This window comes from Arvicanthis niloticus, chromosome 6 (assembly GCF_011762505.2).
Source record: "Arvicanthis niloticus isolate mArvNil1 chromosome 6, mArvNil1.pat.X, whole genome shotgun sequence".
In the NCBI taxonomy this organism is placed as follows: Eukaryota; Metazoa; Chordata; class Mammalia; order Rodentia; family Muridae; genus Arvicanthis; species Arvicanthis niloticus.
In genome coordinates this window covers 4,402,398-4,427,470 of record NC_047663.1, presented here as the reverse complement: position 1 = coordinate 4,427,470, position 25,073 = coordinate 4,402,398, and the positions used below count along the sequence as shown (strand labels likewise).

The 25,073-nt window shown below is 53.0% G+C and overlaps 1 protein-coding gene across 1 annotated transcript in view; it reads right to left on the bottom strand.

Annotated features, from left to right (window-relative positions):
* Dnah17 (dynein axonemal heavy chain 17) overlaps positions 1–25,073 on the bottom strand; it is a 109,654-nt gene that overhangs the window by 12,086 nt on the left and 72,495 nt on the right. Inside the window, exons 56-74 of the mRNA XM_034504907.2 lie at positions 23,951–24,184; positions 22,842–23,006; positions 20,707–20,802; positions 20,408–20,625; positions 19,075–19,282; positions 18,723–18,838; positions 15,781–15,973; positions 14,576–14,811; positions 13,736–13,858; positions 11,492–11,696; positions 10,453–10,617; positions 9,754–9,894; positions 9,405–9,575; positions 8,261–8,383; positions 6,753–6,946; positions 4,991–5,139; positions 3,039–3,166; positions 2,530–2,757; positions 82–273 (exon numbers count right to left, since the gene is read on the bottom strand). Of these exons, the coding sequence (XP_034360798.1) occupies positions 82–273; positions 2,530–2,757; positions 3,039–3,166; positions 4,991–5,139; positions 6,753–6,946; positions 8,261–8,383; positions 9,405–9,575; positions 9,754–9,894; positions 10,453–10,617; positions 11,492–11,696; positions 13,736–13,858; positions 14,576–14,811; positions 15,781–15,973; positions 18,723–18,838; positions 19,075–19,282; positions 20,408–20,625; positions 20,707–20,802; positions 22,842–23,006; positions 23,951–24,184 (3,285 nt within the window). The remainder of the gene's footprint in view (positions 1–81; positions 274–2,529; positions 2,758–3,038; positions 3,167–4,990; positions 5,140–6,752; positions 6,947–8,260; positions 8,384–9,404; positions 9,576–9,753; positions 9,895–10,452; positions 10,618–11,491; positions 11,697–13,735; positions 13,859–14,575; positions 14,812–15,780; positions 15,974–18,722; positions 18,839–19,074; positions 19,283–20,407; positions 20,626–20,706; positions 20,803–22,841; positions 23,007–23,950; positions 24,185–25,073) is intronic.

The following is a 25,073-nucleotide window of genomic DNA, read 5'->3' as shown; positions in this document are numbered from 1 at the left end:
AGCGTCTGACCCCCAGGAATGCAAGGAAGGAGAATGTCCTATACCAACTAGCTGGGATGCCTAGCACCCTGTGCGCCTCACCTTGGGGTTGGCTTCCAGGTAGTTGTAGAGCACGTTGATGGAGATGGTGAGGTCCCCATTGTTGAAGGGGTATGACCGGTTCCAGCCCTGGGCACCAAACTTGCGTCTCTCGGCTACCACAGCATGGAAGTAGCACAGGGCGAAGAGGATGCACTTGAACTCAATCTCCTTGGTGCACATCTCCAGGGTGTCCTGTCAGGTGGGCGGAGGAAGCCAAGGGGTTGGTACTACACCTCAGGTGGGTGGAGGAAGCCAAGGGGGTGGTCCTACACCTCAGGTGGGCGGAGGAAGCCAAGGGGGTGGTCCTACACCTCAGGTGGGTGGAGGAAGCCAAGGGGGGTGGTCCTGCACCTCAAGTGGGCGGAGGAAGCCAAGGGGGGGTGGGTCCTACACAGACACTCAGCTCTGCCCGCAGGTGTGGGGTTAAAGCCATTGACTCCACCTGAACTAAATCCTGGGTAATACAGGGCCATTTCCCCAGGAAGCATACACAACTGTGTTCCTGGTTTATGTGTTTCATATATGTATGAAACACATAAATATATATAATAATGTGTATGATATATATTATAATATATTATATTGGAAACATATAAACCTATATATATTTAACACATATATATCTGTGTCTTGCTGCATACCTCAGCTTACAGCTTACAGTCCTCTCAGACTTGGTGCTGCTGAGGTTGCAGTCACAGACCCATCCTTAATACATATTTAAGCTTAATTTACGGTGAATGTGTGTGTCATGGTATTGTATGCGTGCGTGTATGCATGTGGGTGCTGCATATGAGTGTGTAGGTCGGAGTCTGTTCCCTGCCTCCTGTGTGCTTGTATGTAGGTTCTGCAGCTTGAACCCACGTTATCAGGATTGGTGGCGAGCACCCTTTACTTGCTGAGTGATCTCACTGACCTTCCAACATAGCTTTTAAGAGCAATTTTAGACCGGGCGGTGGTGGCGCATGCCTTTAATCCCAGCACTTGGGAGGAAGAGGCAGGTGGATTTCTGAGTTCAAGGCCAGCCTGGTCTACAGAGTGAGTTCCAGGACAGCCAGGGCTACACAGAAAAACCCTGTCTCGAAAAACCAAAAAAAAAAAAAAAAAAAAAAAAAAAAAAAAAAAAAAAAAAAAAAAAAAAAGAGCAATTTTAGTGTGATCCTATTTATTAAAAAGAAGCTGGCCGTGCACTGGAGAGCACCTACAGTACCAGCGTCCGGGAGGCTGCAGGCTGGCTGGAGGTGAAGGCCCCCTGGCCCTGCTGATGGTGCCCTGCCCATCTGTCACCCACAGACTTCTGCAAGAATCAGAAGGGAACACTACAAGCTTTGGTCGAGCATGGCCTGCAGTGTTCATCACTACCCTGTGCACCGAGGAGGGTAGCCTCTGCCATCTCTCTGTGTGCTTCCCGCATCCAGGGAGTGCATCCACACCCCTCACCAGATTGTTGTCTGCCAGCCTACGTCACAGGCTGCCCAACAGCTGTCCCTGCACCTGCCATGTGCTCTACCTTCAGTGCTCTGTGACAGTGGTGTGCCCTTTAAGAGCGGGTTGTGAATGGTTTGTGGTAGACTCATGGTCCCTGTATTACATGAGGTAATAGAGTAATTACATGGGGTGCAGAAGTTCCATGTTTCTCAGATGGCCTCCTGTCCTGGTAGATGTGTGTGGGGAAGACACAGGATTTCAGAGCCTCAGGTGTAGGCTGCAGCCTGAAGAAGTAGTGTGTGCCCACAGAAGGTTACAGCAGAGGCTGTGAGGAGAGCAAGGGGCTGGCAGGGACAGTGGCCATGGGGATGACAGGATGAGGGGCTACAAAGCTGACTTGGGGACTGAGGCCAGGTCAGAGGAGCCCTGTGTGGAGGCGGGAGGTAGAAACCCTGCCAGGCAGGCCTGGTGCTCCCTGAAATCCTAGGGTGCCTGTCAAGCCCCTGCACCCACCCTCCTCTGTGGAGGGAACAAGAAGCCATCAGGGGAGAAGGCCTGGTCACATGACTGCCTTGTTCAGGGCAGTATCAGAGGACATGTGGTCATGGAGCTGGAGCTTCAGTGGGGACAGAGTTACCACCTGTCTGTCACCCATTGCCCCTAGCAGCAAGGCTTGGTGGCCCCAAATAAATTTTCTAACTCCGGGGCGAGGGGGTCAGGTTCAGGGAGTACTGTGACACAGGATGGGACAGGGCCTCTACAGTAAGGCCAGGCACGCCTGCCAACTGACAGGCTGGTGATGCTGCCCAGAGGCCACGCTGCATCCATGACTTCAGTGGTCCGTCGGTGAGTTTGCCCTTTCAGGGATGTATTCTGATGTAACATTAGTGTGCTGGTGTGGTGTGGGCGGGAGGCCAGCATGGAGGCGTCTCTGGGACTCGGAGGGACATCTTAGTTTGTTGTGCCTGTGTCGCCTTTGCCTGGCCATGCGTGGGAGGACCCACCCAGTCTCACCCTCCCTACCTGAGTGAAAAGATCCAGCGCCTTGTGCAGATTGGCGTACATGCCCGTGGGTGGCTCGTTGGTGATTTTGATAGCATTTTCCAGGATGCCCTGGGGGATGATGTGCGCCTCGGGCGTGGGAGCGGGCTCAGCACTGATGAACACTCGGTAGTCCTCGTGGCTGCCTGAACTGAAGCGTTCCACCTTCTTGTCCAGGATGCTCAGCCATCTCGCCACCAGGTGAATGTTCTGTAGCCAAGGAGCCCAGCCTCAGGCCTGGGTGGACCCCACTGGGCCCACACTGTTGATCCTAACTGGTGAGGAGTGTTCCCAGTAACTCAGTCTTAGAATCGACTGTGTTTGTCCCCCTGGGCTCACAGAATAGACAACGTGGTCCCCAGAACCCCTTTAGGATCTCTAAGGGGGTCTGGAGGGGCTCTGTGCTGGGGAGCCATAGAGGCGGTGCCCCAGCAGGGGGAGGTTCTGTCCCATCCCCAGTGACATGACCGTGGTGGCAGAAGAGCCCTCACCTGCAGAATGACCCAGTGTCCTTTCTCAGCAGCCATGTCCAGCGCATTCTCGGCCACTACCTCTTGTCCTTGCCCCAGGGACACATTGTGGAGTTTCCCATTGTCTATGGTAAATCCCAGTTTTTTCCCTAAAGAGGGGGAAAACAGGAAAAGTACAGGGGTGATTCAGAACCGTGGTTCGAGCACTGCATTCCTCAGCGGGAATGCTACATGCCTCCCATTTTGTTTATTGTGGGCTGGAAACACACATCCCGTAACATGCCATGCTTCAGCCATCTGGAAAGGTGTGGCCCTGGGACATTCGGGAAACTGGCCCCACTGTGCAGCTGTCTCCCTGGTGCCACCGTCAGCACCCCAGAATGCCTGTGACCTTGAACTCCCTCTCCACTCCCCTTGCCTGGTAACTGCTGTCTGCTCCCCGCTCTGTGTGTCAGTCTGTTACAGGCATTTCATGGAAATGGGACCACACACACTGAGACCCTCTGTCTCCTTGCATGAGCTCCATGCTTTTGACTTTCTCATCCAGGAAGAAGCATGGATTCAGTTGATGGAGTAACAGCCCATAACAAACTCAAACTCTGGCTATATCATCTTAGTCTTTTTTTTTTTTTTTTTTTTTCTTTTCAGATTCATGGGTAATTTTCATTACCGGCATGACTAGGTATAGCTTCACCATCTGTGAGGGTGTTTCACAAAAGAGGGAGGGCCCACCGCAGTGTGAGTGGTCCCTGTGGGCTGGAGTCCAAGGCTGAGTAACAACAAGCACTTCTCAACCTGTGGGTCTCCAACCCTTTGGGCATGGAACCACCTTTCCATGGGGGTCACCCGGGACCATCGTAAAACACAGTGTTTCCATTATGATCATTGACAGTAGCAAAATCACAGTTACGAAGTAGCGATGAAAATAATGTTTTGGGCTGGAGAGATGGCTCAGTGGTTAAGAGCACTGACTGATCTTCCAGAGGTCCTGAGTTCAAGTCCCAACACCCACATGATGGCTCACAACCATCTGTAATGGGATCTATGCCCTCTTTTGATGTGTCTACAGTGTACTCATATACATAAAATAAATAATATTTAAAAAAAAATAATGTTTTACGTAGGGGGTCGCCACAGCATGAGGGGGGCTGTGTTAAAGGGTCGCAGCGTTATTAGGGTTGAGAAGTGCTGAACAAGAACTGAGCTGGACGCCTGACTGTAGGTGCAATGTGACCAGCCGCCTCAGGTTCCCCTCAAACTGTACCCAAATAACCCTTTCTCAGGTTTCCTTTTGCAGTATCTCCCCCCCCCCCCCTTCAGATGTGATAAAAGTAACTCAGTCAGGGCTGTTTCTAGTTGGGAGAGAACATGCAGGAAGGTGTCTTAGTCAGGGTCTCTGTTGCTGTTTGTCACACCATGACCAAAAGCATCCTGGGGAGGGAAGGGTTTGTTGGGTCTCAGTCACAATCCATCATGAAGGGAAGTCAGGAACCCGGAGGTGGAGGCGGAGGCCGTGGAGGGCGCTGCTTGCTGCTCTCTGGCATGCTCAGTTTGCTTTCTTACAGCACCCAGGACTGCCACACTGGACTAGACACACACATACCCTGCCCCATCAATCACCAACCATGAAAATGCCACAACAGCTTGTCCACAGGCCAGTCTGGTGGGGACACTTTCCCAGTTGAGATTCTTTCTTCCCAAATGACTTTAGCTTGTGTCAATTTGACATAAAATTAGCCAGCACAAAGGCTTGGTAGTGGACCTACTTTTTAAGCCTTTAGGGACAGACCTGGCCTTGTACTGGAAGGTGCCGTGGTGGCGCTGGGTATGGCATGCCCTCCTCTCTGCCTGCTCCCCACCCCCATTCGCACTGGCAGGCGTGTTTCTCTACCCCAGCATCCCTTGCTGGTTTCTGGTTTTGACCTAGCTCTCTGGGGAGTTCGGGGGTCCCTCCGTTCTGCGGTGGTGCTTACCGAGGGCCTCCACGTCTTTGAGGGGGTCGACCCCGGGGGACAGGATGAAGAAGATGGGTGTGGAGGGGCTGCTCTCCTCATAGGACTTGGAGAACTCCACGCTCCGGCCTTCCACAAACTTACTGCCCATCTTCTCTTCCACAAAATTCCTGAGGGGAACACAGGCTCCGTGGGACCATAGGTAGCTGGGCCCTGCTCGGGACCCAGGCTGGGGATTTGTGGGTGGCTTTAGCCCAGGAGGGTGGGCCATTCTGGGTAGACTTCCTCTGCAGAAATTGAGGGGGAGGGAAGTGGCATCTTGCCTTTTAAATTTTAATTAATTAATTAATGTTTTGAGAGAAGGTCTGGAGTAGTTCAGTAACCCAGGCAGACTTAGTATGTGCTATGTGGCTATGACCCCTCCTGCCTCTGCTTTCCGAGCGAGGGGATTACAGGTTCCTGTGTGTCGCCACACAGTGCTGGGGGCTGAACCCAGAGCTTTGTGCATGCTGGGCAAGCACTCGACCAATGGAGCCAAATCCCCACCTTGCCTTCCTCTGTGCTGGGCACCCAGCCATATCATCCTTCGTTCGCAGAGGCTCAGGGGAATGGGATGAAGGGTGCTGCCCTTGATCTGAGAGGCCTCTAGGGTCCATGTGGGACAGTGAGGGAGGAACAAGCTCCACCCAGGTGGCCACCTTAGAGCAGCTAGGCTCCATCATTTTAATCCAGCTTTGAGGGTCTTACTGCTCACCTGAGATGGTCAGGCACCTTTGCTTGTCCAACGCCCCTCCCTCACTCTCCGATCCTTCTCCACTCCCCCCAGCTCAACTGTATTGCCTTTCACAGTCCCTTCTTCCCTACTCATCCTAGCCTTGTCCCTTTCCGCTGAGAAAAACAAAACAGAAAAAGTCCTCAGATAGTGAAGTACATTTGTGTCCGGGCCCATCTTTGTCTGAAGGTGTGTGTGTGGTTCTGTAGGGATGTGAGTGGCTTTCAGGAAATCTAGCTATGTACAGGCTGCATGGAAAGATGGAATGGGCAGAAGCAAGCCCCTCCCCTCTGAGCCTGGGCTCTAGGGTGGTCCTCTGTGCTAAGCCCCTCCTTCTTTATCTTGTCCCCACCCCACGGGAGGACTCAGGTCTTAAAATTACAACTCTTCCTTTATGATTGGCACCTAATTGATACTGACCTTAGGCGTGGAGGGTTCCCCCATGCTGATGGCCTTTCTTTCTCCTCCCCCAAATATAAGGGACCCCGTTTATATAGCTAGGGAGGGTTATGTTTTCAAACTTAGAGCCTAATGTGGGAAACTCTGCTTCTCCATCTTGTGTCAGACCATCCCTCTATACAGGCCAGGAGGGCCAGAGCTCCTGCTGATCACACCCTGAGACACCGAGTCTGCAAGGACTCAGGATCAGGGCTGAGGTAAAGGTTCAGCCAATAAACACCAAGCATGCACAAGGCCTGGGGTTCAGTCCTTAGCACAGCATAAAACTGGGTAATTCTAGCCCCCAACCCCCACCCCGGAGGCAGAGAGTTCTTGGCTACATAATAAGTTCGAGTTTAGGGTCAGCCAGGGCTGCCAAAGACACCTATAACACAAAAAGGAACTGAGATCTCAAGGTCTGAGTGCACCACCACCCTGTGGCTGTGGCAGCAAATGGGCCCCCACTCAGCTCTGTCCTCTATAGACTGAGGCAGGAGAGGAACTAAGATGGTAAGTTTCTGGGTTGCCTGGGCTGGGGGGTTCCTGCTCTCCTGGGGGCTGAGGCCTGCTCACTTGACAGCGTAGGTCATGCGGTCCGGCCTCATACAGCGCACCATGCACAGCTTCTGCAGAGCAGTCTTGTTCTTCCATTCCTTGGGGAAGATCTCCTTCTCAGGTGCTTCAGACTCCACCAGTTTTTTCCACCGCTTGGCAGAGCCCTCAATGTCACTGTCCAGGTTTTTGAACTCATCCATCTCCGACAGGGCCTAAGGCAGATGTGGGCAGTGTAGTGACCACACGCACACATGAATTAGATGGCCCTTAGTGGGCGCTGGGGAGAGGTAGGTATCAGGAAGACTGGAGTTCTGGGGAGGGTGACCTGTCACTAAGATCACCCTGTCCTTCCTGTCAACTGCAGGCCAAGCTTCTGTGGGGCATGTGGCCTGGGGACTCAAATCAGCCCCCTCTCCCTCCAAGGAGGGCGTAAGTAACCTTTATTTACCTGGTGTAATTGTTGTCTCAAAGGCTTACTGCCTCTGTCTGCTAACCTAGGCCCAGTCCTGGAAGCTTCTAGCCTCTATACAATCTTACCTAGGCCTAGAATGTTTTCAGCCTCTGAGACTTACTGCTGAATAAATTCACCCTTTCTGGCTTTTTCTGAACTCTGGCTGGCTGGTTCAACTCAGCTGTTCTGGCTCAGACTACTCCAAGCTGACTGATTTTTTCCGGCTTCTCCCTTGTAGCTTTTCCTGAATTGCTTTGCGTGGCCTCATACTAACTTTTGCAATCTGTTCTAATCTTCTGGTTTCTTCTCATTCCCTGGCTCATTCTGTTTTTGCTGTGTCTAGCTTGTTTTCAACCTGTGTCTGTACAACTCTCCCAGTAAAACTGCCACCATCTCTTTCTCCTTTTCTTCCTCTTCTTCCTCCTCCTCTTCCTCTTCCTGCTCCTCTTCTCCTTCTTCTCCTCCCCCCCCCCCCACCACTCTGCAGTGTTCCCTCAAGTACCTTCCTTTTATCTTCTCGTGAGAGTTGGGTACATTCCTGTTCAGTCAGATCTTTCTCTGATTTGTCACTTTGTCTGCCACTCAATTTGAGATCACTTTCAAACATGGGTGCTTCCTTCTACAAACTAACTTTACCTTCATTGTTTGGGGTTAAAGGTGTGTGCCAAGGATTGAGCCACACCACAACTAGAAACAGGTTTTTTCATTAATTAGCATAATCTTGGGGTTCACAGTGTGATCAAATATCCTGCAGTGTATCTCGCCTGGGCCACTGCCTTCCTCTGGTCAGTTTGGATTGCAACTTGACACTTGGGACCTGAGGAGCCTCAGGAGTGACCAGACCTGGAACAGGGCAAGCCTGAGGGATGCTGGGACAGGGTAGCCTGGGACTGGCTGCAGGTCCCTATGGATGCGACTCTCCTCTGGACTTGAGCAGGTCAGTGGAGACTGATGATGTTATATTCAACACAAGTCTGCACTGTGAGCAGCAATCATCCTGGCTTCTACCTGTAATGGGGCGCAGGCATCCCCAGCCCTGGTTGGAAGGGGTTCAGTACTGAGTGTGAGGACCCACCTTGATCCCACCCCAGCTTTGGTGCTGCAGGAAGTCCACAGGTGACACCACGCCTGCCTTGAAGGGGAACCGCAAGAGAAAGTCCAGTTCCACAGGATTCAGCTCCTTCTTCATGGAAAGGACCTGGGGATGGGGCAGGGTGGACGGCAAGTGCCTTTCAGTTTGTGTTTTTAAATCAGGGTGAAATGCCTGTAAAACATGTCTTCCACTACACCACACAGCCCAGTGTCATCAGTACACCCACAAAGGTTTGCAGTCACAATTTAGTTCTAGAACATTCCTACCGACCTAAAGAAAAAGACCCTGTGTACCGAGGAGGTCCCAGGCTGCCAGCTGTCTCCCATAAGCAGTCTGTATTAGGATCTTTGGGCGTGGAGTTGTAAGAGTGTGGGGGTGTCTTCGTGGTTGAATAGGGTGAGACAGGGTCCCGCTGTATAGCCCTGGCCGACCTGGAGATCATGTAGTCTTGAACTCACAGAGTTCAGCCTGCTTCTGCCTCCTAAGTGCTGGAATTTAAGGGTGTACCATTCTGACTGGCCTATACTGGGACCATGATCCCCAGGTCAGCAGTTGCTGGGGAGTGGGGCCAGGTGTGCTGTTGCTGGGGGAGGTGGTTTGTTCAAAGGGAACAGTCCACCCTGTCCTGTTCTCTCATGGCAGCAGAATGGCCAGTACCAGATGTCGCACCTAGACCTTGAAGTCTCCAGAACCAGGACACAGAAAGCTCTATCATTTTGGGTAGTCTTTTCAAAAGGGACTGAGGCCATTGTCCATCTGTCCATCTGTCCTTTTTCCTTCTTCCCTTCCCAGGAGGGCCCAGCTGTGTTTCACAGTTAATGTTGGCTTCCTAGGTTCAATGTTCCTTCTGCCTCAGCCTCCTAACTGCCTTGTCTCTGGGCTCACCCTACATGCCCTGCTGAGACAGGCTGTTTAGCTAACTGAACTGAACAGGACCTTTGAATACTTCAGCCGGAGTGTTGGCACGTGGACACACGTGTCCCCCCCAGACTGCCTAGCAGTGTTGAGCTGGTGTGTATTCACCAGACCAGCAAAGGGGTCCTGAGAGTCTGCACCCCGACCCAAGCCTGGGGGTCACCAGTGCAGGTGCACTGGCCGCAGTTTGGCTACAAAGGCAGGGCGTTACCTGGAAGGTGACTTGAGCCAAGAAGATGAGCTTGTCCCGCTCGAAGAGTCCGCGTGCCGTGTACATGTACACAGAGTAGGTGATCTCATCTGTCAGATTTATCACACGCTGCTTCACCTCGTCGGCGGGGGCAGTCTTCTGGATGGCTTTCTCAAACACCACGTTGAAGGCCTGGGGGACGGCCAGTGTGAACACAGGGATTCTGCAGCTGCAGCTGCGGTCCCCAGCAGCTTCTGGTTAATCCTGACTGGGGTACGGGGTGAGGTGGGGGAGTAGGAAGGAGAGATCCCTCCTACAGCACCAGCCTCCTGCCGGGGGGGGGGGGGGGGGGGGTGAGGGGGTGGCTGACCTTGAGCGAGAACTGGTAGATGGGGTTGATCTTATTAAGGTCGTTGAGAATAAAGTAGAGCAGGGAGGCCCTTGCTGCGGCTGGGCGGTAGTTCTCACGCGCCTCATTGATCTTTGTTTCTGTGATTTTCGCCTCTTGGACCTCAGGACAGACAAAGGGGGATTGGAGGAAACTACCAGGGAGACAAGCCACTCACATGAGGAACCCACTCTGTCCCAGCCCTTCATTCCGCCCAAGTCCCCTCTCTAGAAGGCCTTTCAGACAGCAAGATGCTAGCTCCCTCTGTCTGTTGCTGTGATAAAATGACCCAACCAAAGTGACTTGGCGGGAGGAAAGGGTTGATGTGGCTCACAGTTACAGGCTACAGCCTGTTATTGTGGGGAAGTCAAGGCAGGCACTTAGAAGCATCACATCCAAAATCAAGAGCAGGCAAACACCCAGCTAGCCTTCTTCTCACTCACACTCTCTGGGACTCCCTGCCTAGGGAATGGTGCCACCCACAGTGGGGTGGGTCTTCCCACACCAAATAACAATCAAGACGGTCCCCCACAGGCATATCCATGGGACAAGCCTGGCCTACTTAATTCCTCATTATGACCTGGTTGAAAGTCCCAGCAAACCATTAGAGGCACCCAGGTGTACTCATGCAGCGGGCTGCAAGTGTCCTGTGTGCTGAGTGGAATTAGGGGGCAGGCCTACCTTCTCCTCAATTTCATTGGCTGTATGCTTGGTGGTCTCAAGGTTTTCCACCAAGGCAGTGTCTCCCAGAAAGTTCCCCGACGCAGCTGACAGCCGAGCCAGTAGAGAATCTTCCAGCTCCTTTAGCACGATCTTGAACTCATTCTGAGATTTGGTGAGGTTCGCCTACAGGAGCAGCAGGGCCCCGGGGAGCCGAGCGACAATCAGCTGGGCCCTACCTGGCCCCACCTCTGCCGCCAGGTCTCTCTAGAGTGGAGGCCCAGCCTTGCAGCAGGAGAAATGATACCCAGCATGTAGGGCGTCCATGGAGGTGCCAGCCTCTACTCGGGGCTGCCAGGCCTCTTGCTGTGGAGACTGAGAGCCATTGTGGGTGGCTGGGGCAGAGCTGAGGAAGTGGCCGGTACAGTTGGGCACGCTTTGTGTGTGCATGCATGTTCATGCTTGCAGCCGTGCATGTGTGCATGCGTGTTCATGCTTGCAGCCGTGCATGTGTGCATGGGTGTGCGTTGAAGGCCAGAGCGTCAGACTCAGTTCACCTTGTTATTTTAAGATGGGGTCTTTTACTGGAATCTAGGGCCCACTCATTAGGCTACACTGTTGGGTTAGCAAGTCCCAGAGGCCCTCCTGTCTCTACAGCCTGTGTGTCCCAACCCTGGGATTACAGGTACACTGCAGCTTTTTCTGGACTCAGGGGTGGGACGTCAAACTCAGTCCTCAGATTATGCCTCAGACATATTTTATTACTGTGTGAGGTGTGTCCCCAGCCCAGAACCCTAAGTTTTCTTTGTGTTGTCGAGGGTTGAACCAAGAGTTTCAACATGTTAGACAAAGGCTCTGCTTCAGAGTCCCAGCCAGCCAGGCATGAAGCTGTTCTGGAGACCAGCTGCTGGTTTAGTTTGGGGCAGGAGGAAGGACTGGTGTCATTGGCTGAGGTCCCAGGAGCCTGGAGGCATGTGTGGCCCACTGTGGCTATGTGAGGTCCATGGTGGCCCACAGGCCCCTACCTGGCCCATTTCTGGTGTCTGTCAGAGGCAGTTACCTTGAGCTGTTCGAGATCCGGGCGCTCTTTGGCCACCACAGCGGCCAGGAGCTGGTCCTCCAGCCCGTCTCTGGTGACCAGGAAGTTGATGAGTGTGCACTGTGCCTGCATCTCGGGTTTGTAGTGGGGGTTGAAGTACTTGGTGTGAAGAATCAGGCGGAAATTGGGGTGGTACTCCACCTCCTTGTCGCCAATCTTAATGAACCTGGCAGGTGATGAGCAAGAGAGGGACAAGGCTTAGCCACAGGGCCGCCGCACCCCAGCTTGGTGGCCCACCCATGCCTCCCCTAACCTCCTTGGCTGACAAAGAGCTCTGGGGGTGGAGAGCAAGTGGCCCCTGGAGGCCATGTCTGTCCTTTCCTCTGGTGGTTACGTTGCCTGCCTGGGAGCATTTATGTGCCTGGATAGAAGCAGCGCTGGCTCCAGCTCGTCCCACCGTTGGTGCCTGAGCACCAGTGTGTGCCGAGGATGACCATCTGCCAAGCAACCGTGCAGCTGCCCGTGGCTCACTCCTCCCAGGCTCCACTCCCCTTCTTTCCTGGTTGAGCTCACTTCTCTCCCCCAGCCCCCAACCCCCTGCAGTCTTGAGTATCAGTATTCATGGGGGGGGGGGGGCACTGTCAGAGCCCAAGACATCAGGATGTTTACATGGAACATCGCCCTGGTCCTGGGCTTCTGTGCAAGCCCTAGCACCGGCGGGTGGTTCCTATCTGCTCTAAAAGTTGATTTACTTCCTCTTTATTTTATTTATTTATTTATTTTAAAGATTTTATTTTATTATTTTTTGTTGTTGTTTTTGGGTTTTTTTTTTTTTTTTTTTTTGGTTTTTTTGAGACAGGGTTTCTCTGTGTAGTCCTGGCTGTCCTGGAACTCACTCTGTAGACCAGGCTGGCCTCGAACTCAGAAACCCACCTGCCTCTGCCTCCCAAGTGCTGGGATTAAAGGCGTGCGCCACCACCGCCCGGCTACTTCCTCTTTATTATAAAAATAACTAAGTGTGGTAGGTCCAGCTAGTGGAAGGTCCAGTTAACAGAAGGATACTCAGGTGAGAAAAGGAATGCTGTACTGAGAGGTGGAGTGTGGAGGACCCCCGCCAACGTGATGCTACCTGCAAAGATCCAGACACAAAACAACGGATGTACCATTAATGTCCAGAGCTGGCAAAGCCACGGAGACAGAAACATGCTTAGTCGGTGTGGGATCCTTGTGGGATGGTTAAAACACGGAACAAGACAGGTGGGGGTTATACAGCATGGCAGATGTGCAGACAGCCATGGAAACGACCACTTTACTGATAGTGTTCCTTACAATTAAAACGGGGGAGGGGAGGGCAAAAGAAGGCTCAGTGAGTAAAGGGGCTTTTTGCCAAGCTTGGCACCCTGAATTCAATCCCTGGGACTCCTGTGGTAGGAGGAGACGGCTAACACTCACACGCTGACCTTTGACCTACAGTCCTGCGGCAGGTACAAGTAATGTAAATAAACGCATGTGAAAATATTTTGAAAAACTGAAAAGGGAGGCTGCACTCCTTCCCCGAGGAGCTGTTGGCGGCTAATGGCTACTTGGGGAATGGGGGTGGGGGGGATGGTCACTGCTCAGCTGCCTGTGCTCCAGTTAATGGTCCCACACCTGTGCACAAGCAAGTGAGCCCTAGATTGAACTCAGTGAGCCGTTAAAGCAAAGGGTGCGCACGCAGTGAGACTGGAGAAACGGCTCAGCAGTTAAGGGCACTTGTGTTCTTCAGTTCCCAGCATCCACTGGGTGGCTCAGGAATGTTTGTAACTTCAGTTCCAGAGGGCCTGTTGCCCTCTTCTGATCTTTACAGGTACTACACATATACGTGGTGCACAGACATCTGTGTGTGTGTGTGTGTGTCTGTGTGTGTACATACACATTGAAAGTAGAAGGAGAACACGACGTTGGGAAGGAAAAGCAGTTCATAGGGACTGGGACAAGATGGGGTAAGACAGGGAATATGAGCTGTAAAGGATTTTTAAAAAGAACTGTTTTAAGTCTCAAGATTTTGAAATGCATGAAGAGAGACCAGGCACTCACTATGAAGGACCCCACACTGTCCCTCGTCCCTTGGGTGGAGCCGGCCTTTCCTGTCCCCTCGAGCACTTGGGTCCCTTCTGCCTTCTCAGCATTTAGTGAAGGGAGGCCCTTCACTGCTCCCCCAAGCTGGGGCTGCCCTGGGAGGGGGTCATCTTTGGTGGGGTGGGCCCGGGGGGCATGGCTTCTCACCTCCCCTTTTTGATGGTGTTCCTGCCCAGCAATGGGTCGAGCACAGGGTCTACAGTCTCACCAATGTTCTCGATGAGTAAGGTGTCACCTTCTGAGATGGCTTGCTCGATGATGTCCAGGTAGCTGGGTACAGAATAGAGACAGGGTGTGGCTTGGGGGCCCATGGGAAGCAAGGCAAGCCCTAAGAGGCAGCCCTGGCCCTGTGGAAGAATGTGTCCATGGAGCTCACCAGGGAGTCAGGACCAAGTTCTCCTCCCTCAGTCATCTGTGGGCTTACAGGTTGGGGGTTGGGACCTCTGGGTAGGAGCCTGGGTGACAGTGGGAGGCGAGGGTGGGAGGGGTTTTCCGGCTGTGGAGCCAACTGTTCGGGAAGCTGCCTGGCAGCCCCTGTCATCTGAGCGATGATGGCTCTTGTTTCTCTTGTGAGAGTGGAATGCAAACTACACACAGATGAGAGACCAGCCTGGAGCCCCACAGGGGACAACTGCCAAAGAGCCTAGGTCTAGCTGGCCTCCCCTGTGGCGTGGAGAAAGGAGGCTGACTTGATTCTTTGCTGCTGGGCCAGCATTCATGTTTTTAGATCCCACTAGTCAGTTCAGGGTTCAACATGTGTGGGTGAGCAAACTGGGCTGCTTCCTGCCCACCCCCATGTACTCACATCCAGGGATACACGTGTACACACAGCACTGCTCAGTGCCGGGTGCACCCTGGGCTCCCAGCTATCTAATAAATGCAGCAGGCCCAAGGTACATCCATCTACCTCACTCACAGGGCTGAGGACCGTGTACACAGACTGGGGTAGACCCCCGCCCCTGCCCTGCCCGGCAACCCCCTCAGTACCTCTTCTGCCCCAGGCGGATGGCCTTCAGCTCACTGCCGTATTTGTTTTTGATCCACTTGATGCCTTGAAGCTGGGCATCCACAATCAGTGGCCAGCGCTCTGTGTTACATAGGATGGTGGCATTCTCTGTGGACATGCGGTCGCTGGGCAGACCCTGGTTGTTCCAGGTGGCCACGTCTGCATCATCCGTCAGCAGAGTCAAGGGATCCAGGCCCTCCGTGATGGGGATTGGGACCTGTAAGGGAGGGAACCTTTGTCTGTCTGTCTGTCTCTGTCTCTGTCTCTGTCTCTGTCTCTGTCTCTGTCTCTGTCTCTCTCTCTCTCTGTGTGTGTGTGTGTGTGTGTGTGTGTGTGTGTGTTTGTGTACGCGCGCGCGCGTCCTGGGGATCAGACCTAGAATTTTAGGCTTGGCAGCAAGTTGTCTTACCGTTTTGCCAACCCTCTGCCTTATTTTTTTAAATTTAATTTGATTTACATGTAGAGTGCTTTGCCTGCTTGTCTGTGTGCACCAAGTGTGCATGTGTGCCCTTGACAGACAGAAGAGGGCATCAGATTCCATGGAATTGGAGTCATAGGTGGTCGTGAGCCTCCATGTAGGTGCTAGGAACCAAACCCAGGTCTTCTGCAAGAGCAGCCAGTGCTCTTAACCATGGAGCCATCTCTCCAGGTACATTCTAGCTTCTGCTGTGAGACAGGGTCTCTCAACTGAAGAAGCTCACTCTTGGAGCCTCTGGATGGCTCACTCCTTTGGTGAGTCTGGATGGCCAGAACTCCTGCCTCCACCCTCACGCCCCAGCACCTGGGGTTACAGGGTTACAGGTGCACACTGCCATGCCTGTCTTGGGTTACAGGGTTACAGGTGCACACTGCCATGCCTGTCTTCTTATTAACTCATGGGTGCTAGGGATCCAAACTTAGGCCCCCACGTCTCCGAGACAAACACTTTACAGACTAAGCCATCATCTCCCCAGGGCTCACTTTGTGTCCAAGCCCTGAAGTTGGTCCTGGCCACATAAGCTGCCAATTGAACTCAAAGAGAAGGCGTCCCTCCCAATGCTTGAAGAAGCAGCTTTGTAACATGCCAGAGATGATGTCAGCCCCAGCAAGAAGGCTGACGGAGCCCCAGTGTGGGTGCAGTGTGGTTGCATATCTGCCCTGCCAGGAGCCCCTCGGTCTCTGAGTCATAGCCACCAGCACTGCTTACCTTTAACTTATTGATGTAAGGGATCCAGAACTTTTCCATCAGCTCATTCCGGTACTTCTTGGTGAAATAGCCCACGTAGGAGACAAAGGCGGAGATGAGCAGCACGTCCCCACACAGGGTAACTCCCTGGCTCCTGAAGTTCTCCACAGACTCAGCCCAGCGCACATTCTCTGAGGCCAGTCCTCCCACAAGCCTGCAGGATTACAAGGAACAGGGGGAAGGGCCTGGGTGAGCTAGCTAGCAAGGGACAGGTCTGAGAGCTGGTGGATGGGCCCTGTCTACGTGGCCTGCCAGCTGACAGACAAACTGTCACGTGGACTTGTGTGGACAGCAAGGTGACCCAAGATGCCCTGGCACTCATACAGGGTCGCCAAATGCTCGCCTGACTTAGTGGCTTAGCAGTAGCCAAGCTTTGGAAGGAATTCATAGGAAACAAAACAGCACGTGTGGGTGATACTTGGTGACGCTGCATCTGCCCCTGTGCCCTGGAAAGGTCACCTGTGCCTATGTCCCTTCTCTGCTCGGCTGGCAGGCAGAGGTGTCTGTATGTAGGACAGTGTGGCATCATGTGGCCTCTGGCCCTGTGGGAGTTCCAGCCTGTGTGTGGAACTTCCTAGGCCAACAACTGAAAGACTGGTACCCAGTCCTCACTGGTACCCAGTGGGTCTGAAAATGCTGCCCCGGGTTAGTACTGCCTGTGGTGCTGGTGGCCTTGCTTCCCAGTGGCCCAGAGGTGGCTCTGGTTCTCTTAACTGATGAGGTCACCTCCCTCAGACAGGTGGTGGGGGTACATCTGTGCCACCAGCTAAGGTGTCCTGGGACCTTCCCAGAGTGCCTAAATTATGCTGACCACTGAGTAAATCAATGGCTGTGGGCCCCCAGGATGGGAGACAATAGGAAAACAGGTATTTGTTTCTGGACTCTGACACTGGAACTCCAGTGTTGGAGATTGGTTAATGCTTTGATTCAGTGGGGAATCTGCATGTCCACACGCTAAAGGTCCTTGTCCCCAATTGGTTTTTGATTGATCAGTAAAGATGCCAGAGGCCAGTGGCTGGGCAAAGGGAGCTGAGTTGGGCGGGCCAGGATGCAGGGGGGAGGAGAGGGAGAATTCTCCATGACTGGGAGGGGGAGGGGGAGGGGGAGGGGGAGGGGGAAGGAGAGGGGGACGGATCAAATTTAGGGCTACGGAGGGAAGATCATCAGAAATGTAGGTGAAAGGGAAAGCGCCCCCCGGAAGGGCTTCCCAGAAGCCTCTTGAGCAGCAAAGACCAGTGGGCTTCACAGAAGGTAAGGCAGCGAAGTTAAAAGTAGATTTAGAAGTTGTTGAGCCAGGAGTGCTGGAGGGAAAATTATGCTAGCCGCAGGAGGATTAGAACTGCCCATCCTTTGAGTACCCAAAGCATTTCAAAAATAAGCCCCCCCCCCCCCTCTCTCTCTCTCTCTCTCTCTCTCTGTGTTTCATTCAAGAATCCAAAGAGTTCCTGGGTGGGTGGCTAGGAGCGTATGTCGTGTGCTGGGTGCATAAAGCGGTATAGCCAAACTCACCAGTACACTCCAGAACCCTGCTGTCCCACCATAGAGGTTGTGAACCCTGTGTGTCAACTATGAACCTGCTGGTGTCAGGCTTGTACAGGTGCATTTTTGTTATAATGTTACAGGTAGGCACACACCTGTAACCCCAGCATTTGGGAAGAAGGGTCAGGGCAAGTTCAAGGCTAGCCTTGGCTCCACAGTGACAGTGTCTCAAAGACCAAAACAACAGGGCTGTGGCTATGGCTCAGTCAGTGGAAAGGTGACCCAGTACACACAAGGCCATGGGCTCAATCCTCACCATTGTAAATCAAGTATGGTGGTATCTTTCTGTAACACCAGCACTTGGGGAGTGGAGGCTGGGGGATCAGAAGTCCACAGCCATCTTCTGATACATAGGAGGTTTGAGGCTAGCTCGGGCTACATGAGACACCATCTCAACAGCAGCAGAACCATACTGGGTTTCCAGGGCTTGGAGTAACAAGGCAACTTGGTGGTGGTTCTACGATGATCACATGTGAGTGTGATAATGGTTTAGATATGGGCATAAAATCAATTTCTCTCACACCACTTTGCAGTAGGGCTGCCCAAGTATGCCCAAGTATGCAAAGCACAGACGTGGGCTGTATTTGATTCCTGGGACCAGCACTACCCTGCGTTCCAGATCCATGGCAGTGCACAACGTTGAACTGGAACATGCACAGACTACAAAGTGACAGTAAAGCAGCCAGAATGCCCGTCTGGAAGAAACTCTGCACCTGTCCTGGGCACAGCAGGCTCCTTTCTTGTTGGCGGCCCAACCACATACATCAACACCTACTTACCAGGCACGGGGATCAGGAGTTGTATCAGACTCGATAAGTCCTGACTGAATGTGTTGTTAATGTGGGCACTGGTCACGGCCAGGCCACTGACTAATGCCTCAGTCCCCCAGGAGTGGTAATGCTTTCCCCGTGAGGCTCTGAGCGAGCGCTGGGAAAGCTCTCCCCGGGAGTTTGGGGGCAAGTGTGAATAATGACTGTGTGCAGAGACTGTCCACTTTAGCTTTCTGTGCCTCTCCCTGCATAGTTACTGCCTGGACGCAAATTCTACTGAGTTGGATTCTGGTGCTTCATCCACAAAGACCTAGACATCATTCCCCGAGGACATTGGGACACGGGCTGCCTGAGAGCAGGTGACTCTGGACAGTTCTCTGGGCAGGCCTGGTTTCCTGGGAAGTCTGCTTCCTTCTGAGAGCTTGGCCCTTTTGGGGTCTGGGAAAGAGGAGTTATGGCCGTGGTGAGGGACCGCTGACCTGTTAGCCAATGAGATCACCCTGTTTGGAGGCATGGCCATCGTAAGGGCCCGCCTACCTGTTAGCCAATAAGATTACCCTGTTCGAGGCATGGCTGTGGAGAGGACCTGCCTACCTGTTAGCCAATGAGATCACCCTGTTGGTGGCATCGGCCTCCTGCTGACACTTGATTTTCTCAGCTGTTGCTTTTTCAAATGCTGAGGTGAGATTGCTCAGGTTGGCATTGAGTTCCTAAAAAAATCAAGTTGGGGGAGGGGGGGAATGTTCCTAGCGCCCAGAAGCTCAGGGCGGGCTTCAAGGCCCAGCATCCCCCCAACTCCCATAATCCCCTGGCTTGCTCTGTGGTGCCTTCCTGTTCATGTCATTTAATAATCCATGACTGCAGGCTGTGCCAACGTGTTTTAAGCAGAAACATTGACTGGCAGGGAGTGGCGTCTCACAGGGCCTCCCGGCTGGCGAGCACTTACTGCAATCTTGTTTTTGATCCGGGACAGTTTCTCCTGTGCCTCAGCCAGCTCGGCGTTGGCCTCCTCCAGGGCCTGCCTCTTGGGCGCCACGTCGCAGTAGACCTCATAGAAGCGCACGATATTGATGCACCAGGAGCACAGGCCCGCCGCTGCTGTGGACTTGGAGCGAATGAACTCAGGGTCAAAGGTGGGGTTGCCTTGGTATGGCCTGGGAGGAAAGATGGGTGTGAGCCACCATGTGGGTACTGGGAATTGAACTCAGAACCTTTGGAAGAGTAGTCAGTGCTCTTAACCACTGAGCCATCTCTCCAGCCCTCTTCTTTCTTTTTAATATTTGTGGTAAGTGCGTGTGCATGTGTATGTGTTGAGACAGGGTAGCCCTTGCTGTCATGGAATCCTCTCTGTAGACCAGGCTGGCCTCAGACTCAGATCTGCCTTTGCCTTTGAGATTAAAGGTGCACACCATCATGCCCAGCTTTAAAACGTTATTATATTTATTTATGCATTATATTTATTTATCATATTATTGCGCATGTTCTTTGTGTGTGTTCCCGTGGTGTCCATGGAGGACTGTGGTAGTCATTTCTCTCCTACCATAGCATATGAGTCCTGGAGACAAGACTTAGGCGGTCAGGTGTGGCGGTAAGCACCTTACCTACTGAGCCATTTCATCAGCCCTACACCACACTTTTCCTGTGCCTTAAATTATTCCACAGTGGCCAAATAGTTTTAGTATTTGGACTGTCTCCTTCACAAACAGGGGTTGGAGATACTGAAGTCACAGGGTGGCTTTCTTTTTTAGCCAGGGACAAGTGGCACCTTCAGAAGGGTCAACAGGGGGCATGAGACAAGGACACAAGTCCTGGAGTGTTCACAAAAATGGGAGTGTCTTGCAAATGTCAGAGGCATCCCCAAGATACCTTTCTCAAGTTCTAGGGAGGCCCCCGCCCCTCAGAGAGGCCCTCACAGTGGGATCGCACACTCAAGGTTGTGGTGAGCCCATGCCTGTGTGCATGACAGCAACATGCGCTGGTCCACCCTGTGGTTGTGTTCATGCGTGGTGTGTGTATGTGTGAGGCCAGCTGCTCTTTGGGCAGAGCTGACCTCACCCTGGTTCTGTGGCCCAACGTTGTCCCCTGTTCAGGCTGTCAGCTGTATGTGGGAGAAACCATGCTTTAAATGTGCAGTTGTAGGTCTGTCTGTCCCGGCTCCCTTCCAGTGGGGGAGACAGAGGTGGCAGGGCTCTCTCTCTGTGGTGAGGCCGTCCTTTGCCATGACGGTACCGCTGCAGTTCCGGGGTGAAGATGTGGGCGAGCCCTGCCCTACCGCTTACTTGAAGGCCTTCAGGCAGGCCTCGGGGATGTGCTCCTTGTCAAATTTCTTCAGCGAGTCCAGGAACGTGTCCACCTTTCCCATCATGATCTTCGCAGCCTTCCAGCTCTTGTCCTTGGGGATCTTGCCCCCAGGGGCCGTCAGGATCATGACAGCGGCTGTGACATTGACCACAGCGTCTGGCGGGGATCCGAAGGACTTCAGCTCAGTCAGGTTGTTCTACAGGGACAAGCGTATGACCGTCACCCCTGAACATCACGTGGCCACCCCAGCCCCCTTCCTTTCCACGTCCTGTGTCACCTTGTTCAGGGTATCCAGGGCCTCTTGTGCGGCCAAGAGGGCTGGCTCAGCCTTGGCCAGGTCTGTTTCACAGGCTTTCTGTTTCTCAGTAACATTCTAGAAAGGAGACAAACAGGAAAGCTCAGTGTAGGCCTGTCCAAACATCCATGCACATATCCACCTGTCCATCCACCCATTCATCTATCCACCTACCCACCCAACCATCCATCCACCCATCTACTCATCCATCCATCCATCCACCTACCCATCATCCATCCATCCATCCATCCATCCATCCATCCATCCATCTACCCACCTACCTATCCATTGGTCTACACATCCACCCATCTGTCCATTCATCCACCCACCTACCTATTCATTCATCTACCCATCCACCCATCCGATAAGGGCAGGCAGGAGGATGGGGTGAATGAGGTGAACTCTCCTCCTAGCTATGGCCAAGCCCCAGTGCTTCTGAGTTCTTCCTACCGGACACCATGTTGTCTTTGTTGGATACCCCGATCACTGGTGTCTGTGGTGTGCTCACTCATGAGACCAAACTCCTTTGCTTTGTCTACTTGGCCCCTGCCTCTTGCTCTCAGATGAGACCAACCATGTGCTAAGGGACTTGGGGTGCTCAATTGGGATTGGGTCGGTCCCTTTATCAGCTCCAGCTCCCGGGACTGAAGAGAAAACTCCAGCCTTTCTCTCTCCTTCTTTGAGATCACATTAAGATCCTTTCAAAACTAAAGCATCAGTTTCAGAACACATCACCTGTCCCTGACATTCACATAAGTGAGTATTCATTCCCCAGGAGGCACACCAGTGTTCATTCTCTCACGAGGGCATGTCTGTGCTAATTCATTCATGAACATGAGCACTCACTCACTCACTCACTCACTCACTCACTCATAGGGGCATTCCTTTGTTTGCTTGGTTGGAAAGGACCCTTAGCCTTCTTGCAAAGTTCAGAGGTCAGAGTGACTGGGTATCTTTGCATAGGAGCAGCATCTGGGTGACAGGAGAGTGGGGGAGCAGTCACCAGGCCCCTAGTGTGTTGTTGGGCTCTGGGGGAGGACAGAGGATGGTCTTTTCTCCCTGAGCATCCTTTAGGGACATCCATGGGGCATAGCTAAGGGTAGGGGACATAGAGAGCAAAGATCAGCAGAGGTGGCGGGGTAATCCTTAGCTTCTTCCGGAAGCACCCACATGGATGGAGGGCTAGGGAGGGAAAAGTACCAGGATGTTAACAGTTCCATTGCTGTCGTCTGGAAATGGTCACAAGGTGTTTGTTTGGCCTTTGATCCTGTGTCCAAACCTTGGATCCCATGTCACCTGCTAGCTTAAGACCCTGGAAACTTTATGGCCCACTCTGAATCTCAGTTTCTCTATCTGCTGCACGGGCTTTTGGTTCTGCAGGTTAAAAGGGGAATAGGGGCCCAGCTCCTGGCCATCTAAGCCTGGATCTTCTCCCTGCTCAGCTCTAGGTGGGAGCCACTCAGGCCCTACCTGAGGATGTTCCCCTGAGCCCATTGTCTCTACGTGGCGATTTGCCCTCATGGTGGAGGCAGGAGCAGAAGTCACAGCACAAGGCCTGGTGACTAGGTGGTGTCCCCTTGCCCCTCACACACTCACAGAACCAAGTACCCCATTCAGATGCAAAGGGAAGCCAGGCCTGGTGACACAGGTCTGTACTCCCCACTACTTGAGATGCTGAGGGTTACAAGTTCAAGGCCAGCATGGGCAACCTGGTAAGATTCTGTGTCAGAACACTTAAGTCGGAATAGGGCTGGGTATGTGACTCCGTGGTTCAGTACTTCTCAGTTAGCATGTGTGAAGTCCCAGGCTCAATCTCCAGCTCACCCAAACCAGAACAACACACAAAGCAACAACACAGCAAAGGTGACGACGCACCAGGTGAGGTGTTGAGGCCAGGCTGGACTGCAATGGAGATACTGCAATGGAGACACTGTCTGTGAGGATCCTGGTTGGCTGTGGGCATTCTCCAAGAATCCTTTTAGAATTCAGCCTGAGGTAGGGAAGGGCCTTCTCTCATGGGGTTCCCTGGGTTGGGCAGTTTGTTCTTGTATGTGTGTCTCAGCCTGAGTCCTGCCTGCGGGTGGGACCTGACCCTCAGGGAAGCACACACAACCTACCTTATTGATGACCTCCACCTTGATCTCCTCCTCGTCTGCAATGGCTTTCTCCTTGCTAACCTTCTCGGTCTCCACACCCACAACCTGGATCAGCTTGTCTGCGTTTTCATTCTTCTGCTTCAGCTCAGCTTCCTGAACCGCCAGCTTGGCCTTTAGGTCATCCACCTAGGGAGGGAGGAGCCAGGAGGCTGCAGAGGGCCGCTTGCCCATGGGTTGGTGGCAACCTCAGACTCAGGAGAACAGCCTTGGTGGGTCCCGACTCCCAGGGACTCTTTCTGGAGTCTTTTCAATATACTAAAGGAAGTCGTTCGGTATACTACAGGAAATATTGAGGAACGGGTATACAGGAGACTACATATATCTAAGATATATTCCTGGTGTGCTAGGAGTCAAGGTGACCAGATTAAAAAAATGTCAACTGAACTTGGGGCGGGGCAGGGGTGCACAAGGATATGATCCAAGCACCCTTGGGGGGGAGGCAGAGGCAAGGAGACTGCCCAAAGTTCAAGGCTAGCCTGGTGTACATGGTGAGTTCAAGGCCAGACGGGACTACAAAGTGTGACCCCTTAATAAAAATTGTAAGTTGAGAGATTGTTGAAAGTCTTGGGGGGGGGGTGGGGGTGGGGGAGGGGTGGGGGAGGGGTGGGGGAGGGGCAGGTTGGTTTAAAAAATGGGAGAGAAGCTGAGACTGGGAATTAAAAACTCCTGGGAGCCGCTGAGAGGCCCATCTAGGCCCAACCTAGGCAGGGAGGAGGCAGCTGGGAATCATGGGCAGGGGGGCCCGTGGCAGTGCAGTAGCTGGACTCCGCAGAGAGGGTGTTCAAGCCTTGCAGAAACCTTGACGATCAGTGTGGCATGGAAGGGAGGTTTTAAGAAGCCAGTAAACAGGTGCCCAGTGTGAGCAGCATACTGCAACAGCATACTGCATTTTCCTGGTCTGCCTTGGACCCGAGAAGCAGGCTTCCCTAGACATGAGGTGCAACGCCCTCACATGTGCCCGTTTTAGTGCTGACACCATCGAAGTGTGTCCTATGTGTGACTGTCCCCCATGGAAGCGCTGCCCCAGTGAGAAGGTTCCAGGCAGCGGCCCAGGCCCCGGGGGCTCCTACCTGAGAGGCAGTGCTCTGCAGCTTCATGAGGCCGTTCTCCAGCCGCTCGATCTTGGCGACCAGCTCCATCCTCTTCTTGGCCAGCAGGTTCTGATAGAGTTTAATCTGCTCCAGAAAGGTCTTGGGCGTGGTGTAGTTGTAGCGCCTCTCGGTGGCCAGGTACATCTTGGACATCTCGTTGACGGTGGTGTGCACATAGGACATGAAAAGGCTGATGGAGGTCTTCACCTCAGGCTGTGAGGCAGGAGACACGACATGGGCTGGGCTGCTCATCTCTGGGCCCCGCATACACACTATGGAAGGCCCAGGGGAAGAGGAGCCACTGTGGGCCCCAGCAGACTCACTCAAACCCCGGGTTCTAGACAACCAAGGCCTGTCCTGTCTCAAGTGTCAAGAGGTGTGGGAGAGGGGCTGGGCAGACGGTAAAGCGTGTCACACATTTGAGGAGCTGAGTTCCATCCCAGAACCCATGGAAAAGATGTCCAGTGTGGTGGCCCATGCTTGTAGTCCCAGGACGGGGAGCCGGAGACATGCCTGGGCTTGGCTGTCCAGCCAGTCTCTACATAATCAGCATGCTCCAGGGCAGGGAGAGACTTTTCCCTTTTCTCAAAGGAAGCAGATTGTGTTCCTGAAGATGGTACCCAGGTAGTCCTCTGGCTACATATGTAACACACACACACACACACACACACACACACACACACACACAGAGACAGAGACAGAGACACACAGAGAGAGAGACAGAGAGAGAGACAGAGAGAGACAGAGAGAGAGAGACAGAGAGAGACAGAGAGAGACAGAGAGGCTTTAAAGATGTCTCAGTGGGTAAAGCTAATTGCTACCAAGCCTGAGGACCTGAATTCAATCCCATGGTACCTACCCTCAAGTTTCCTCTGATTCCATAACCTGCAGTGTGATATGTGTGTGTCACCTGCAATAACTCACACACACACACTCACAAAGCAAATCTTTTTTTTTTTTTTTTTTTTTTTGAGAAAGAACTAAAAGAGAGATGCAGGAGAGCAACTCCACTGAGCTGGGCAGAGTGTCAGGTGACTTCGAATCGCTCCAGGGTTTATTCTAGTACCTGGGACCCAGCAGAGCCTATCATATGACGCACATG